The sequence below is a fragment of the Antennarius striatus genome, chromosome 21 (assembly GCF_040054535.1).
Source record: "Antennarius striatus isolate MH-2024 chromosome 21, ASM4005453v1, whole genome shotgun sequence".
Lineage (NCBI taxonomy): Eukaryota > Metazoa > Chordata > Actinopteri > Lophiiformes > Antennariidae > Antennarius > Antennarius striatus.
The window spans coordinates 13,968,969-13,988,347 of record NC_090796.1 but is presented as its reverse complement, the minus strand read 5'-3'; the positions used below and the strand labels follow the sequence as shown (position 1 = coordinate 13,988,347).

Genomic DNA, 19,379 nt, shown 5'->3' with positions numbered 1-19,379 from the left:
CAGATGTAAACTCACAGCAGATGTACTTAAAGGACACGCCACATTCTTTAACACACATACACACACACACTGTATGTATAACAAGAGGGAAAACATGGATGCAGAACTGATTATAAGAGGTGAACACAAAGTGGCACTCCAGGTTACTTCTAGTCTAATCTGCTGCAAATAGAGGGACGGAAGACACTAAGCCAACACACACACCTACACACACACACACACACACAACTACACACACACACACACCTACACATACGGGTAAATAGACCAATCAGTAATCTAGAAAACAGTAATAATCCCTGAAAAATGCTTCTAAAAACTTATCAGAGGACAAGATGACATCATAACTTTAATCTCGATTGATCAAATGTGAAAGCTTCAACGCAAATATCAGTGATGTTCATTTTAATATGTTTGGCAACTCACCTTAGCACGCAACACGTTTGGTTGTTTTGCAGGTATTTGGTGATAAACTGTTGGAAATACTTCCATTTTGTTCAACTGAACGGGATGAGACGTAATCCAGACTCGAACAGCTCAACCTGAGGGGTGTGTTGACATCTTGTACCTCGTATTCTTGACAATCCAACCACTGGTTGTTGAGATGTTTTATCCAAAATAAACAGTTGAGGAGATGCCATTTTTCATAAGCCTGGGGGTGAGTTGGTTTAATATCATAGTCTAGCAAACGTCAAGCTAAAACATTTGTGGTTAACTGATTGCCTTAAATGATGCGTGCCCCTTTAAATCACGCGTCTCAAACGCAACTGGAAACAGTCGGCCTGTGGCGCAGAGGCGACCAATCAGATTTAAAGTTGGAGCAGAAACTTTATGAGGTACACCTTTACCACCTAATGCAATCTAATCCAATATAAATTCGACTTCCACAGCTTTATTACTGAGGTTGTCGTTTGCAGCGTTATTGACCCGCAGTGCATTATACTGGAGATTTACAAACACAACAGGGAAAGAATATTAGATAGTCGTCTCAAATGCGACGCACCTCCGACCCAACGCTCTGAAAACAACACAATCCAATCACACACACACACACACACACACACACACACACACACACTGGTCTTTATGTGCGTTGTAAAGGTAGAATGGAGAGAGCCGATGTATTGGATCGCATAGGGTTGTATAGGCGCACATAATAAGTCCGCCGCAGTAGGTGAGTCCAGCTTCTGTTAGGAGTGCTTGTCTGTGTGTGACCGACCTCTGGTCCACACCGTGGATGGGTTCACCATCATGTTTACAGAAGCCTGACCCCCCCCCCCCCAACACTAAGAAACACATAATAAGAGCTACCAGCAAATAACCCTCACCCATCGAAGGTCAGAGTCAGACGCGCGTCAAAGGATTACTCGGGAAAACGACGGCAGGAGGGGAATGGAAGGCAATTAACTGCCCCGAGTTAAGGTCACCTTGTTCAGAGACACCAGCGAACGGAAGGATTCATCCACGTGAAAGGGAAAGACGACGCCCGACGCGAACCCTCATCCTAACGTTCCATGACTTAGATATGATGGGGAAACATTAGAACATCCAGATATTATACCGTATCACTACATTCTGGGCTTCTCCATCCCAACGCAATAAAAGCAGAGTAAAAATGTAATAAAATCCAAGTGTAGCCCACTCTAAATGAGATAATAGATGTTGTCTTGAGGCAATTATTGTCATGTTTGGTGGGTAATGAATGAAACAAAGTGCAATTCAGAGAAGACTCTTTTGGAGCACATATCTAAAATAATAAGATTGTAGTGTTTGTACGATGCAGCGGGGTGCTAATATGAGTCATACCTCTAAAAAACTGCTTGAATAAACCTCTCTCAATTTGCACACCCCCACTGCTAGAGCGGCGCTCACATCAAGCACAGGCAATCTATCGCTGTAATCGCTTATCCACGCTTCTTCCTGTCCATATACCTGGACTTGCTTTGAGCGCAACAGGTTGGCCAGACCACCTACCCCCTGTCCCGTCCCACCCCCCCAGCTTGGAGAATTCATACATGTCAAACCAGGTTCAGGAACGGAAGGAGGACATCTGCAGCCGAGCTTTAAAGCAATCGTGTTGCGCTACAATGGAAAAAGCCCAACCCGTTTTCAATAAGCCAATTTTTCAAGTGCGATGGGAAATAAATGTAGATATTCGATGCTTGATGCAGAGGCACCGATAGAATCTGGGTCCACTTGTCCTGAGGGCTAAGTTACACACTTGTGATCCGGGAAACCCAGTGTCAGCTAGAAATATATGAAGATCAAGAAAAAAATCTCTATCCTTTCAGTTCTAGACATTTCTTCCCCATTTGAAGCATCTGGTGACATCATCAACATGAACTCCAAACGCTCCGTGAATTCATTCCGCCAAAAATGAGCCCCCCGGTTATCATGTCCTCTTAAGTCGATTTCGGTGGAACGTCGGCTTCGTTCGCGACACCATTTACCTGTCTTGCCTCGGGTTCCTCCATGCTGTACTGCGTGCCGGCTGGCCCCTCGCTCACTTTGTCTCCCAGAAGGAAACCCAGGCGCGTCATCAATGTATTGGCTGCCTCATCCACCGACGGAGGGGGGCCCAGCTCCTGGCTCGACTCCCCTGCAGAGGCGATAGAGACGGAGGGGGTAGGAGGAGGAATGACATCACGGAAGAGGGAGAGAGAGGAGAAGAAGAAGAAGAAGAAGCGAGAAAAAGGAAGAAGAATATATTTCATTGGTGGGTAGGAGCAAAAATAAACATCCTTTAAAAAGCGTCTAATCCGCCCCCACATTACCTGCAAATACTAAACACACAAGGGATGTGCTGCGTTTGCTTTGCAGCGACCGCAGTGGCGACGGTGGCCGTGGATACAGGATACAGGATACAAGGCACCGGTGCTCGGGGGCACCCGTAAGAAACGACCTTACCTGAGTTTGCCCCCCCCCCAGGTAGCGTTAAAAAAGACACATTCCAGCGCAGTCGGACATCTCGGTTCTAGTTTCTCCTCATGTAAATCCAAGAATCCCTTCAGTCATTGAGCTACGCTAAACTAGTGACAACAGCTCCTTCCGCACCTCTCATCACCAACCAACGCAGCCCATGTGATGTAATGAGATCCGCCCTTCACCTGTCTGTGTGTCACAGAGGGGGGGTGTGGGGGGTGTGGGGGGTTGTGTATCCGCCTTTCTATTCTGCTTACAGAGACGTCTGAGCTCGATGGAGAGAAAAGAAAAACAAACCGGCTTGATAATCAGATGATCAGAAAGCACACGCTGGAAGACCTTTTGGGTGGGGTGGGGTGGGGTGGGGGGGTCACTCTGGCAACAGGTCCCAAAAAAACAACAAAAAAACAAAAACCTTTACAATGACCTCATCTATTTACCCCCTGTTGCCTGGTTACGGTTCATCCACAAACAACAACACATCACGTATCAGAAGCTGAAGCTTTAATCGGTTTGGACATTAAAGACATTGAAAGCACCGGCACGAAATGGCCGGTGGTAAAATAAACAGTTTGACAAAGACAAATAGAGGCAGAGCCAGTTCGTTCTTTCTTTCTCTCCGTCTCCTCTGCTTTCCCTTTTTCTTTTTTTTTTTTGTCCTTGCGAGGCAGGTTGGACCAGACTGGCAGGGTAGCTTTTGCTGAGACCTGACTGACGACCATTAAGACGGTTTCAGCCACCGCAGCAGAAGATAGACAGCTCGTCTTGAAGCCCGTGGCCTCTCACTCGTCCGTTCAAAGACTTCACAGACCCGACAGGAAATCTAAAAAAAAAAATTAAAAAAAAAAAAAAAGGCCCGGGCTTCCCCGTCCGACCGGCGGGGCGCTTGTCAGGATCCTCGTTAAATTTGACTCCCAAGTTTCTTTGAGCGACGAAGGAAGACGGACACACGCTCCGAGGGAAAAGGGAGAAACGATGTGGAATACGACATTCATTAAACAGTGTATTCTGTGTGTGAAGCAGCAGCTTCTGTGCGCCTGCCTGTCTGGACATGAACCTTTCCCAGCCGACAGACTGGCAGTAGTAAGCAGTGAATACATTATCGCTGATTAGTCAACCGCTCCACAGAGGTTTTGTGGCCTTAGCCGCGTTCAAACCGGGGGGTGGGGGTGGGGTTCTGGAATATATTATGTCCCGCAAGTTCTGGCTCTTTCCAGCGGCGGCTGTGTCGCAGCCAGCTGTTTGGACCAGGGTCCATGTGTAGGTCACATGAGTCAAACTCAAGGCTCCAGGGGCCCAAATGTGGCCCGCCACATCATTTTTTAAATCATTTTATTTCTCACAATGCAGTAATTAAGCGTTTGCACCTTGAATAAGTAAAAAAAATCAGTTATTTATCATTAAGGAATAGTTACATTTATTTTACATTACATTTACTTACATTTATAAGCTACATCTGGCCCCTTTGAGGACAGACGTTATGCTGATGTGGCCCTCAGTGAAAAATAAGCTTGAGATCCCTGATCTAGATGTTTCTTTTGATGCTCAGGAAACATCTGTATTCTAGATACTGCTAGCTCTCCTTAAAACACTAAGAGACTAAAATCTAAAACCTGACATCAACATCACAGCGTCTGGACGCCACCTTCATCGTCCACATCTGTTTCTTGAAATAAAACCAATGCTGCTAGGAGACACATGCGTTACCGTAACGTACGGGGAGTGTGTATTGATTCCATTTATAACTCTGCTTCTTGTTCTTAAATTACAGATTATGACAATCACACACCTCTCACTGAAGCCATTGGAGACACACACACACACACACACACACACACCTACGTTCAATTCAAAGCCGCATGACAGCACCAGGAAAACAACACTCGCCTAAAGAGGAAACTTCAGACGCAGCGAGATCGGTAATGATAAAATCTGAGAAAACAACAACAAACAAACAACAAACAATCAGGCATAAAACACGTTTCTTTTTTTTTTTTTTGGAAACCAACGCCACAACACACACACACACACACACACACACACACACACACACACACACACACACACACACACACACACTAACACGCATGCATACTCCTCTTCATCGGATTCCTGAGCCTGCGAGGAGGCACAGATGGTTGCCATAGCAACTGAATTTTGCGCGCAGCTAGGAATGTGTTTCTGTGCGGGCGCATCTGTTTCTCCCTGGCCGTCCACAGATCTGCCCTCGCGCACCGTAGAGAAGGTAGAGGGAAGAAGCGTGTGTGTGTGTGTGTGTGTGTGTGTGTGTGTGTGCTTCAAGCAGGGGACGGGACGGGATGGGAGGTGCTATTAATAACCCCCCCCCCCCCCTGCAGGTGAGATAACAGAAACCATACAGTGGCTCTTATTTCACCTGTACCCGTGCACATCCACAGAGAGATTATCCCTATAACCGGAAACAATCACGGGGATCTAATGAGTAACCCACGCCTGTTCGAGAGAGACGAGTGGGAATAAAGAAGGGGCTCACAGTGGAGAGCGCCTCAAAATAAGGCGACAAAAGTTGTGATTAAACGCTGGAAAAATAACTTTCAGAACAGCTGCAGGAAAATGAAAAGAAACCGGACTCAAAGTGTTTCAGATTTATGAGCGCACAAGCGCAGACAGGTATGCACAACATCAAGAAACCGAGCACCGGACGGCTAATCAAGAGATAAAGAAGAGCAAGCATTCCTAGTGTGCACCGGGGGGGGGGGGGTCTTATCTGTGCAACATTTGGAGGTTTTTCTTCACGAATGTCGAGCCAGGACTCGAACAGCGTGAACAGAACCCGAGCAGCAGAATGCTGCGTCACACATTTGATTCATTACGATTCAGTACTCCTGCTGGTGGTGGTGGTGGTGGTGGTGATGGGGGGGGGGGCAGCACGTCGTTGTAAAACGTGGGGGTCATGGCAACGGATCTGTTCACACCGACGTCAGATCAAGTGCGAACGGATCGCGACTGAATCGTGTCACTCTCAAGGTGTGAACGTAACCCGACGGATCGGGGAGCGGAAGGCAGAAAAGATTTCGCCTGCAGAAGCAAATCCGTCGCCCGTCGATGAGCAGAAATGCATCGTCTGCGTATTGAATATTCATACTTTTGTTTTGTTTTTTTGCATGAATGCAATGAATTGCTTCAACCTCCAAGTCTCTCAATTGATTTTTGAATATTAATTTCGCATTTTAAATCTTATTTTCTGAACTCGTCCTCCAGACAACAAACAAAGTCAACAGTTCAATGAAGTCACACAAACAACCAAATGTTGAGGTCACTGCCCTCCCCGCTTCTCACCTCCGACTTGAGTCGACACAGGCAGACAAAAAAAAAAAAAAAATTCCCATTTGCAATCAACAGTTTTTCCCTCACCAGCAATATTAGAGATTACCATTTCAACCCTGAAATGTCACATCTGCTGGAGCTGTTAGCGGCTCATCACGGCTGATGAGGCCATTCCACAGTCTGCTGCACCAGATTCGTGTCAAAAAAAAAAAAAAGCCAGGGCCGTTACCTCTTTGTATGCATGAGATACAGTAGGTCATGAAATAGAAAGAAAAGGTCTATCCTAACTTACTAAATACTATTCAGACTTTAACAGATACAAAAGATGCTATAAATAAATATTCTCCTATGTTTCTACACAGATCACCTACTTATAACTCCCATTGAGCAGAGATTCAGCAGAAGAGGCTGACAGACGGACAGGGCTGGCAGCACTCTGTCGACCATTTTCCTCACGAGTTACAGCAATCAGGCCCCTCAGACCCCCCCCTTATCGTCACTTCTCTCATGTCTTTATCCCAAACCCGGAGTGGCGCCGTTTTGTCCTGCTCCGTTAAGGAGTCCACGCAACTCAGCCATCCAAAGTCAAGTCAGGAAATCACGGCGCTTCTCGGTGGCAACAGGAAGAGGCGCAGCGAGATGAGAGAGCAGATATAAAGGGAGAAGAAAAAAAAAATCCCTGGGCGAGAGGGTTAGGAGAGACATGGGGGGGTGAGGGTGGAATCTGAACGGGACCCCCGGATTAACCGACCCGTGAACGACCGTGATGGAAAACTGAAAACACAAGCAGGACCCGCAAAAGATCTGCTGTCCGAGCAGCGGGGTTGAGAAATCAGTGAGAGAGGATTAGAGAGACAGAGGAAGAGGAGGAGGAGGAAGAGGAGGCGGAGGCGATGAGGATGGACTCTGCAGGCATCAGCAAAGTCATTTCATTAATGACCTTAGCGATGTTCTGCCTTGGGAAAAGCAGTCGGAATAACCGGCAAGTGCAGAACTACTACCTCCCTCCGTCCTTCTCAGAGTTCTTCTCCCGTGTTTTTAGAGGAGCAATAACAACACACACACACACACACACACACACACACACACACACACACACACACACACACAAAAAAGGAAAGGGAACACAAGAATATGAAGGATGAGCTGGCTTCAGACTTACCAGGGCAGTGTGTGTCCAGGTCTGGATTCTTGGCAGTGGTGGAGGTGTGTGTAGGGGAGCCAAGCTCTGATTGTGGAATGCGAGGGCTCTCCACAAACTTTGCTTTCCGCAGAGGGGCTGGGAGCAGAAAGCACACACACACACACACACACACACACACATATAGAGGAGGAGACGCACACACATAGACACACACATACACAAACACACACACAGGTAAGGGGAGATGGAGAGAGGGAAGAAGGTGAGGAGGGACAGGAAAGAAAGGGGAGGAAGACAGAGAGCTCATAAACTTGATGCAGCTAATTCAATGAAAACTTTTTAGGCGGCTTTTGCGTTTGGAGATAAAACACGGCCAATCAGCCAATCAGAATCCACCAGCCAACAGCAGGTGAGAACGTCCCCGTCGTTCTCTCTCTCTCTGGGGCCTTCACTTCTCTCAGGAAGCAGCAGAAGACACAGATTGTTCAACCGAACAAGATGGCGTGTCACAAAATACTCTTGTTGTGTCTACTTGTCCCTCGTTATATTCACGCCAACAAATGCAAATGAGGTCCATTTTTGGAATGTTCTCTCGCCTGACTCAAGCACAAAGTCTGAGACACCAAATGAATGGCTTCGACGAGAAACGATGACAGCCACCGGGGGTGACTCAGTCTTTTTTTTTTTAAAATTATTATTATTATTATTAAAGTTCCAGCAAAAAGGAAATGGAGCACGATCGCCGGGACTCGCTTCACGAGCTTGTAGATTGAGGCGGCGCCGTCGGGTCCACCGGAAACCAACACACACACACACACACACGTGTCCACAGAAGCAACCCACAGTCAGTCTGCCTCATAATATGCTGAGAATTAATTCAAAAAAACGCCTGTTTGCATCAGATTTCCCTGAAACAAACGGTGACAAAAAAAGACTATTTTATGATGATGTGACCTCCACAGGCGTTACACCCGGAATCGACATTTATTTTCAAGAGGAGAGTCGGATAACAACTAAATCACGAGCACGGATCATTTCTTATTCCTATTTGTGGGGCGTCATTTCTTTTTAATTGACTCATCGAGTTTAAAAAAAAAAAAAAAAAGGGCACAACTTTGGACCGTTTCTATTGGATGAGCGCACACGTCCAAAGTTATCCAACAAAGCGCCGGCGTTCTGAACCACAGAGAGGCGAGAAGAAATTCACGACTGGCAGCTGTAGCCGCGACAACGACTGCAGAACAACGGGCTCTTTAACGCCTTTGTGTCGGGTTCACGTTACACATGACTTTGTGGGTCTGTGCGTTACTGTGTGAACACAATGGGTGGAAAGGAGACATGTCCATCTGCCTATATACACTCTTTGTCTCAGCTCATGTGCAGACAGAAACAGATTGTGTTCATCTCCTACAAAGTTGAGGCATGTCAGGACAACAGTCAGCCCTCGGGGGGGGGGGGGCAGAAGGAGCCGCAAACATTATAAACTAACAAATAATAGAGCTTAAATGTCAATCAGCCGTATCTGAATTAAAACAGATACACAAACTGTCCAAATATCATGACAAACTTTAAAGAAAACGTCCCCCGATGAATGGAGTTTCAAAATAACGGTAGACTTTAAATATAAATCACAAATTTACAAGGATTACTAGATAAGAGCAGCTTTTTGATGTGGAGCTGCGTCAGATGGTGTAAACTCTGTCACCGTTCAATCTGATAAGAGATGCTCTGCTCACTAACAAACAAACAAACCGGCCAAAAAAACAACAACAACAACAACAACAAAATCTCCCTGGCAGAGACACGACAGCACGTGTGGAGTGGATTTGTTCACTTGCCATGCACGATGCTGTGCGGTAATGCTGCGTCGGTTTGGTCTGGAGAGGACTCCACTCATTAACTGGACCCAGGAGGAGAGCCAGCGCAGATGCCCGAGTGAGAAACTACAGCTGACAGCCAGCAGTAGGAAGGGAAGAGAGTAATCCAGGACCGGATCAAGGAAAATCCAACTGAACTACTGTTCTTTTTTTTTGTTCTTTTTCTTTTTTTTCAAATAATGAGCTAAAATGGCGAGAAAAGAAGGACTTTTTAAATTTTTTTTGCAGATGATACCATTAAAATATCACAAAAATTTGACCAAATATTTCGACTCAGTCACACAAAAAAACAACCCAAGCGGTTCCATAACGGATGAGCTGCATGAGTTAGATCTGTCATTCAAACCGCAGTCCTGCCACATGCATGATAATCTGCTCTTTTACCTGCAGCGACAGGCTTGCGACAGCTTGCATTGGCTTTCTAAGGGGGGGGAGGTTGACAGACTGAGCTGTCACAAGACGTGAGCATCCGCCTCATGCACATCCACGATTTTTTTACCCTTCAAACCTTCCGCTGTCACTCCAAACTTCGCCTGATGAAAGGCAGACAATGATTAAGTGATTATTTCCCCTGGAATATGCTCCTGATTATCATGTCTTTTTTGTTTTTTTGTTTTGCTCTCCCTGATCTCACCTCTAAGAAAGGGAAAAGCGAGGCTCTGCCTATTGGAGTAAATCCCCTCTACGGCGCCGGCTCCAGGAGACTAAATCCAAGGGACTTCTCTCCTGCAGTTCCGTTGTCGGTGCCAGGTTGGGGATGGGTGACAGTGTGATGGATGGCAGCAGGCAAATCCACTCCTCTAATGAGCTTATGAATAAATATATCTAGTCCGTGTGTGCAGACGCACGTGGCCGTGAAATAGATATCTGTTACACGCTCTGGATGTGAGGGTGTTAATATGAATATGCATGCGGCATGTATAGAAGTGTACATGTGAGATTAGAGTGAGGATGAAGGGGAGGAGGAGGAGGAGGAGGAGGAGGATGCAGAGAGACACGGCGAGTAAATAAGCGAAAGAGAACGACGTGAAGATTTAAAAAGCCGATCCATTCCCAGGATGTTCGACACGTACGCATGCAGCCTTTGGTGGAGCACAAAAGAAAAAAGAACGCCAGTCAATGCTGTGATTCAAATTTACCTACGCAGGGTGGCGGTTTTACGCGGAACGTGACACAACCTGAGCCTCCGATGAATACGTGGAAAGATCTGAGCGTGAGTCGAAAAGGAGAAAGAGAAGTGAGAGTGATTTCTACGGCGATGAAGTGCATCCTTTTGTGCACCTCCTCCTCCTCCTCAGACACACACACACACACACACACACACACGCACGACCCCCAGGTATGCAGTCAGACAAAGACGCAGGCGCCGACACATTAACACACACACACACACACACACACACACACACGTACGGGGAGAATAATGTGGGTGAGGACACGCGCTGCCCAGCTGTCTGCAACACGAGCAGAGCTTTTACAGACACCAAGCAGGCGGCCCTGGTCACTATGGCAACAAGCAGAGAGCGCAGGGCGGCGGGGGGGGGGGGAGAGAGACGAGCCTCGACCACCTTTTCTGAAGGTGGCGGTAACACACGGAGGAAGATCTCGCCGGAGCCAACAGCTTTCCGACACCTTTTGCTCACAGGTAATCAACCCGTGTCTTTGTATCGGCAGCTCTCAGCGGCTTTGCGGGGGCAGGCGTCCCCTTCTTCTTCTTCTTCTTCTTCTCTGATCCTTTGTGCAGAAGGCTATCCTTGTCTGCCGCACCTCAGAGAGAGAGATGAAGCGCTCTTTATGAAGTTTATTACCAGTCATAACCACCACAAAGAGGTCTTAACATTCACAGGAGCGCCGACATTTATTCTCCAGCAGGGCCGTGAATAAATCACATCCATCTTTTGTGACTCCTTTAAAAAAAACAGAACTCCACCAAAGGTTACGCTAGAGGTCATTAGTATCATGCACCCAGTCGCGTTCGTGCATCTTTTTGACCAGGATTGTTGACTTGGCGCAAACAAAAACCATTCAGTCACAACCTGAAGACGGAGGCTACAAGTCTTTCAGCTCGGCTGCCTCGCCCTCTTTTATGTACTTGCGTGTGTCCCTGTGTCTTCCATTACAACCTTGGGAGGATTAATAGAGCGAGGTGAGGCACCGGCAGAATTTTAAGAGGGCAGAGGGAGGTGCTAATTCTTCCAGGGACGCTCATTAGCCGAGATCGCCGTTGCCCCAAAAAAAAGCCGTCAATGCAAAGTTGGTCTGGATTAGCCTGACAGCACACAGCTTTGACTCACAACAAGGTTTTAAAATAAAGTTTATCCAAATAAACGAATCCCAAATTTTATTTTTCATGTTGGTTAATATTTATTTAATATATAGTGACATGTTTGTCATGTGGCTCGATATTTAATGGGAAAATTGCAGTTGAAAACACCTGGACAGGTGGGCGTGGCCCCACACAGGTGGTTGCTAAGTTAAGACTGAAGTGGACCGGCTCATTTTTTACAGTGTTCTGACGATTCCTGCACGAACAACCGTTTTCCTATCATGGTTTTTGTACCAGCATTTTATTGAAACTGGTAATAAGGGCTTCTCTTTATGAAAGTTGCCTCCAGCTTGACACCATCAATGGGGCGTTTCATAAAATTTTGATATACTGGACTTTATTTGCTTGGAGCGCCAGCATTTTTTTTATTTTTTTTTAATCTTGCTATCTTGTTTTCTAAATCGCTGCTTTGTACATCCTTGGTTTTATCCTTTCTGCAGGCTTTCTGGGCAGCTGTCTGGTCTGCTGAACAAAGCCTCCATTCCTGCAGGACTCTGCCCTCATGACTCAGTTTAAGAAGCAGAGCCACTATTGTTAACGTTGACCCGTTCAGACACTGTTAACTTCCTTTTTCTCGTTCACCATCGCACCTCGTGTGCGATGGTGAACTTTTCGCATAACCTCTTCTCAGCAGGTCGCACGAGAGGCCTGCGCTCCCGAGGCCGACCACATCATATCGCTTTACGGGAAGCAGGAGGAGCACGAATGCCAAAGACATCGCTTGATATGACGGTCAAATAATAGCCAGGCTTGCTTTTGACCTCTGTTCCAAATGGAGTTCAGCCCCTCGTGGGGATTTATAACATCTCAGGGACACTCAGCTACCCCACCCTCATCACTGAGAAAGGATGAGACGCAGGGTTAGCTGATGATGAAACTCAGAATAAATCAACGATGTGGACGTCTCTTATAATGACACGGATGAACTGCAGCTCAACATAAAATGGATAGCAAAAAAACCCTCCACTCCCCCCACCCCTAAATTTTTTAATCTCTTACAAATGCTGTAATCAATTGTCGTTCTAATGCGATTCCATAGTCATTGTTGACAAATGACTGCAGTCGAACAAAGTCGGAGCAGCGATCCAGCCGAACGCTTCACCCCAAAATGACTGAGCAAATAAGTTAACGCCGAGGCTGGTGTCACTGTGCAGTCGTCTGTAAGGGTGTGGGTATGCAGGGACACACACACACACACACACACACACACACACACACACACACACACACAATAGCACACTTCTTTAGGGGTTTGTTTGCATATTGCACAGAAAGAAAAATGTTTGCTCAGCTCTCCATCGTCAGCTTTCACAGAAAGCAGCGAGGTAGTATAAAGTAGTCCAATGCTGTTTTGTAAGCAAATCATTATCATCGCTATTAATAGAACACTGCAGGTTTTGCTTTTCCACGTATCACCCCCCCACACACACACACACACACACCCGGCTCCCCCAGGAGGTACTGCTAAATATTGTGATGATAACATGGGAATAACAACCGGCATAAAGGGACTCACTAGCTGTTCATACATAGCATTATTAAAGAGGTCATCTTTTTGGCTTTATGAGGAAGAATTAAAATAATGTTAAAGTTAAAAAAAAATGTTTCACCACATCAAAAAAAAAAAAAAGCAAATCCAGTGAAGACAATAAAGGGGCTGAACATTGGAAAGGGAGTGTTATTGTGTCAGGAAATGGGATGATAAACTGCGAGGGTCAGAGGTCATTTAAACCTCTACAAACATGTAGGGGGGGGGGGCTAGAACGGTTCCTTGAGGAACTCCATCGTCAATCGTCTGAAACACCGTGCTAAGGATGGACACTTTTTTGTTAGCAGCTACAACGACTCATTTATTGTTCTCCTTTAAATTTCAATGCTTTATTTATCTGGGTAACCAGTCCAAAGACTTGCAACTTTCTGCTGTGATGGTTATATTTAAGAGTTTACCTCAGGACAGGCAACTAGGGCCTGACAGTATCTGGGTTGCACGTCTTTAGCAGAGGGGATTATTTGAAAGCTTTGGCTGCTACCTGCTATAAACACTACAAGGTGACTTTAAGTAGCTGGATCAGAGTAACATCACAAACACGAGAGGGCAACCTCATCTGGCTAAAGGCGGCACAAACCGTCTCTTATTCTAACAAAGGGTTGTCATTATAGATCCCAGTGAGACGTTATGAAGTCAGCGATATTAGCTCCCTTGATTCCAACAAAGGTGCTGCTTGACTGTGATGGAAACCAACTTTCCTGGGTTCCTGGGTCACATGATTGAAAATAAGAACCCATGATGTCCTCCAAATAGTTTTTCAGGAGCTTAAAATTAGATTCCTCTTGATGATAAACATAACGCGAAGGGTTTGAAAGGGCAGCAATGCCATAAATTCTTGATTTAGCATGGATGTCATGCTTGGTGCAGACTGTGCTCACCCATCAATGGAGTTACTCAGCAGGTTGCCACTATAATAACAACAGGGGGGTAGGCATACATCTCCATCAGTAAATTCAGATAATAATCCACTGCAAGAAATTAACATCACATAAATTTTGATAGGTATCGACTCACAGGTAGGGGCAGGTTTCTAACACCGTGTAATCGATGCGGGGAGGATAGACTTTGGTCAATCGAGTCGTTCAACCTTCCCAACACATCTAAGGGCTCAAAGGACATTCATCTGACACACGACGCAAGCCACACAAGGGAGGAAAACTGAGCAGTTACCCCAATCAATATCACTGAAGCCACATCATCAGCTTTACTGTGTCTCTTTGTGACTGTGTCTCTGGGTATGGTCACAATGAGCAGATCGACTCTTAACGAAAGTTGAAGAAAACGCCAGACGCCAGGGTCAACAGCTAACTTGCTGTTGGTCTAGAGCAGTGGTCCCAAAACTACGGCCCGCGGGCCGGATGCGGCCCATCTCCACATTTGGCTCGGCCCCCTGAACAATACCAGAAAAATCAGTCTGAGTTGGCCGTAACTGGACCCAACAGTCTCAATGACTTCTAGGCCGCCTCCCAAATGACATAATAGGGTTAATAATGTTTGGTTCTGGAAAAGAATAAATGTTTTGGCACCCCTGAGACAAACTGACCCCGGCCCCCCCATCAGAGAAAGGAAAAGTTACGCGACCCTTACAGGAAAAAGTTTGGAGACCCCTGGTTTGGAGAGTGAAATGAAAGACACGGATGATGATGATGATGATGATGCAATGTCTCATAGTGGATGAAGAGCATGAGATCTCGTTTACTCCTCTCCATCAGATTCAAGTGAACCCCAGGAGGGACGCCACGCTCTCCCAAGGCTATTTAGCCAAACCCCCCAAAAACCAAAGCACTCGGCGTTACTGACCGATACATCCAGAGTGACAGCTGACGAAGTGAAGCTCATCAAAACACTCTCCGGGTGGCGACGCTAAGTGGTGCGAAAACCGGCGGTGGGCGCCTCATCAAAACCCATTCACCTGAGACCAGCTATAGCAGCTGCTGATGAGGTACTTGCGCTTTTCTGGCAGACAGTGTTATTGAGACATTTTCTTCTGTTCACAGCTAGTTGCCCCCCCCCCCCTCTCCCCCTCCCCACAACATCGCAACATCCACCCATACCCCCCCTGGGATGAAGCAGGCAGCCTGCAGCACTAGAAGTGGAAGGAGGAACTGCATCCCAACACATGACAGGGTGATTCTGGTACCCAGGCTTCTAGTAAAGCAATAAATAACTAAATAAATACACAAGTAAATAAATAAACAAGTAAATAAATAAATAAATAAATAAATAAACAGAGCTGCCCTTTGCTGCCGCCTGCAAGGGGAGGGAAAACCTATTCCCCCAGCAAACGTCAGCCCGTTTACGCAACCCTACGCTACATAGGATGCTACGCTCTGAAAAGGAAAAAGTGAGACACACAACAACAAGAACAAGCACCATTAGCCGCCCACAGCTTGTGCTTAGACGCACACACACACACACACACACACACACACACACACACACACTTAAAGACAATTGAATGTTCACCCACGCTGACGCATGAAACGGAGCAGCTCGCCGGCGAAATAACACTTACATTATTTGCACTCTGGTTGATTCACAGGTCCTCGAGCCTACGTTGTCATTAGAACGCAGCCCTTTGACAGACAAATGCATCATTTCATGGAGATAAATGACTTTCCTGCACTGCTCCCATTCACCCCCCCACGCCTGTACAAACCAGTCAGCCCAAGTCCTACGGGCGACTCCAGCTGTGAGGAGGTGGGTGGGTTGGGGGGGGGGGGGGGGGGGCGAGCGGACGGACTCGGTTAGCGACGACCTCCGACCGGAGCGGCGCGAGGGAGGAAGGAGACACAAAATGTTTTGGGCACAGATGGAGGAATGAAACGAGCAAAAGGAGGGTGTGGCAAGGCTCACCATTCTCAAACCAGATCTCGCATTCCTGAAGGCTGGGGCATGGCACCAGTTCCCCTCCTTCTCCCTCCAGCGAAAAGAGCAGTCCTTCCTCCCTGAGTGATGACCAGTTCATCAAAAAAAAAGTAAGAAACAGACTAGAAACAGGAGACGGAGGGGGGGGGGGGGGTGTAGGAGAAAAACACCTGCACAGGAGCAGGGGAAGGGGAGGCGCGGACCGACTGAAGCTGGCTCTCGTCGCAACCTTCTTGTTTTCTTGTCCGAGGTGAAATCTCCACAGGTTTGAGCGCCCGATGCTGCTCGCTCAGTTCAGTCGCAGTAAATGATACGGAGCCGGGGGGGATGTGGCGATGACGGGAGGAGCGAGAGAGGTGGTGTGGGAGGAGGAGGAGGAGGAGGAGGAGGAAAGAGAGGGAGGCGAAAGGGAAGGGAGGAAGGAAGAACGCAGCAGTCACTGTGTCACCGGCCGACACAGGGGTGACATCTCTGCAGCGACGGTAACGCTGAAGGCTGGCAGGTGACCGAAAGCATCACTGCCGCGAAAGATGACGAAAATAAAAGTCCGGGTGGTTTTTTTTTATTTTTGTTTTTTTATTCTTCTCCTCCCCCCGGAAGCACGGATAGGTCGGATCTCCCCGTTCTCCTCCGTGACTGCATTAGCGCTTAGCGTGTGTTACGTATGAATGCGAGCGGCGCACACGCTCTCTCCACAGGAACAGGAGCTCAGGTCTCCAACAGATGAATGGTGCAGTGCTGCTGTTGTCATGGCAACCACAGAGCAAAAAAAAAAAAAAAGGAGGGGGAGGAGAAGGGTGGGTACTGAGGGAGGAAAGAAAATGGCATTAAAAAAAAAAGGAAGAAGTGAGGGAGGAAAGGAAGGGAGGTATTATTAAAGGGACACAGTTTCTCTTCCTGCTTGTGGACGGAGCTTTTTAGGGGGGGGGGGGGGGCAACTGATGGTGGGTGGGTGGGGATCATTTGATTGGAACAAGAGATTCAATAAAAGCTACTCCATTTTCCTCATGGACTCCGCCACCCCTGCCTGTCCTTGTTTTACCCTTGACGGTCTATGCGTGCATCCGCGGCCATGTTCCACGGCCGTCTGGGGGTTCAAACCCGGCGGGATTAGAGTTTAATGTGGGCCGCCTTTATTTTAACTGCTTTTAATTTGACAGTCTACTCAAGTCACACTCATTTCCCTCAGGGTGACGTCCCCAAACACCGCATGTTACCCATAAGCCTTAAAGATGCGTCGCAGTTCTAGACCATTCTTATGAAATCATAAGAAGACTCGAGTTCCGTTTTCATTTCAGTCACATTTACCGATAATCAATTTGTGATCTGATACAGAGTGATCTTGAAATAAATAATTTAATCTCTCAGCTGCAGGTTTGGATCTGGATCCAGAACGTAATCTGGATCCAAGGGTTTGCTTGAGATCAACCATATATAAATGGTCTTTTAGTTTTGTATCATATTATACTATTTAAAATATGATTATTAATAAGATGCTAAGTTGTTCCGTTCCATATTCATATATAACACTTAAATATTAATCAGTTTGCTCCTTTGAGGTTTCTCCTGGATCTCCATTCTAGACCTTCCTTGTCGTTGTATAAACTGAACAGAGATGCTGCAATTACGGCAAAAAAGCAAAACTAAAAAGAGTGTGATCTTGAAATCTGCTCTCCGAGAAGAGTTTACGCTTCATCAACAGATCATTTAGAGGCTCTTGATATCGTGGTGTGTGGACGAACGTCACAGTCGGATAATCAAAGACGCGAAATTCCGAGGTAAACACTGTTTGTTATTGTTTGGATGTGAACACTTTAAGGAAATAGGCTGATTCCGGTGGAGAGAATACCGATGGCGCGCAGATATACACATCTATTTAAATATGTGGGTAAATCCTGCGGCTGGTTAGCTTAGCTTAGCACAAATGCCTCTTAAGCTGATGTTATATCTCATATATGTAATCCACACAAAGACTGAAGTTTAAAAGCCATAATTCAAACATTGAAGTAGGTTTATTAGCAGCTTCTAAGGATTTTGGTGGGATTACAAAGAGCCAGGCTAGACTAAGACATGACATGAACGTGTCCTCAACCTTCACAGGAAACAGTTTATAATCACCTGACATACTGCACATACAGGAGAGCAGCTGACGTCAGCAAGAAATCAAGAAGCGTCAGGGTTGTAATATTTTGTTATTTATAGGAATATTCGTCTGATGACTAAAAATATGAAAGGAAATTTGCTAAAACGGCGCTGACTCCTCTCGGGGCATCACACTTCCATTTCTAGCATCTAACCTTCACTCTTTATTTTTAGTCCCTGTGACAACCGAGCTGAAAATGTCACATTTCCTTTTCGGTTTGGGGAAAAAAAATGAATCAGAGCGTCGGCACCGACTGGGGACGACCCAGGCAGGAAATAATGGAAATAATGGAGCTGCAAATGTCTCACAGTGCGATGCTAGGTAAGGAGGAATGGCAACGAAGGCGTCCAGGGTGGACAGCGTTTCAGGAGGGTAGAGGTAAAGTTCAGATGACACACGAGCCTTAAAAAGGAAAGAATTTGAGATGTGGTTGTACTTTAATCTCCCAGATAGCTTTTCAAAATAAAATCCCCCCCATCATGATGATGCTAAAATCTTATTACAGTCTACTGTATCTGTTTAAGACATCCTGAGAAGCATTCCTGCTATGTCCATTAAGATATCAAACAATGACACGAGTCCATGAAGGCAGCATTCCTCAGCAGTAACTCCTTTAACTTCAACAGTTTTAACGCGGATCTTTTTAGACTACCCACACAATAACCCGCAAAACCTGACTGAGCAGTTCTGCACAATGCGCCTTGTTAATCCTGACAGTTTTTTTAAAATCTCCATCATGCAGCTATCTTAACGTACCGCCGTTAATTCACATGTTACTGTAAGCACCGAAGAGAGCATTGATTTTAAAGACGCTCATATTACTGAGATAATTGTGACGAGAGTTGGACTCAAAATTAGTTGGCGTAATTAAATCAGGGGTTATTCGCCGAGTTTAAGGCCGAATGTAATTTTCCACCTTGATGTGGCGATCCATGAGGAGGCAGCGGTGGTATTGATCGCTGCCGTTAATGAGGGGAAAGCAGCGTAATCTGGGGAGGGTTTGTTGAAATAATTCCCTTTACGTGCTTCAGAGCGGAGCGAAGCCGATCAATCAGACGCCGACACTTAAAGGTGAGGCGTCTGAGGAACAAATAAGCAACCTTATTTGTTAAAGTAACAAAAATGCTGAGTTAAAAGGCGGACGATGCATCACAGCCGGATGCTTTTATTCTGAAGGTACTGGTATTGATCCAGGAAGTATCACCTGAGTATCTGCAACATTAAGAACCTGCATTGTGACGGTG

The 19,379-nt window shown here is 46.3% G+C and overlaps 1 protein-coding gene across 7 annotated transcripts in view; it reads right to left on the bottom strand.

The window, feature by feature from the left end:
* tanc2b (tetratricopeptide repeat, ankyrin repeat and coiled-coil containing 2b) overlaps positions 1-19,379 on the bottom strand; it is a 104,044-nt gene that overhangs the window by 30,260 nt on the left and 54,405 nt on the right. For 2 of the 7 annotated variants that reach the window (XM_068306310.1, XM_068306309.1), the window contains exons 5-6: positions 7,391-7,507; positions 2,451-2,599 (exon numbers count right to left, since the gene is read on the bottom strand). In XM_068306310.1, the coding sequence (XP_068162411.1) occupies positions 2,451-2,599; positions 7,391-7,507 (266 nt within the window). Of the gene's footprint in view, positions 1-2,450; positions 2,600-2,774; positions 3,039-6,599; positions 6,672-7,390; positions 7,508-15,980; positions 16,113-19,379 lie in introns of those variants that run through there. The other 5 variants (XM_068306312.1, XM_068306313.1, XM_068306314.1 and 2 more) reach the window with 5 other exon arrangements.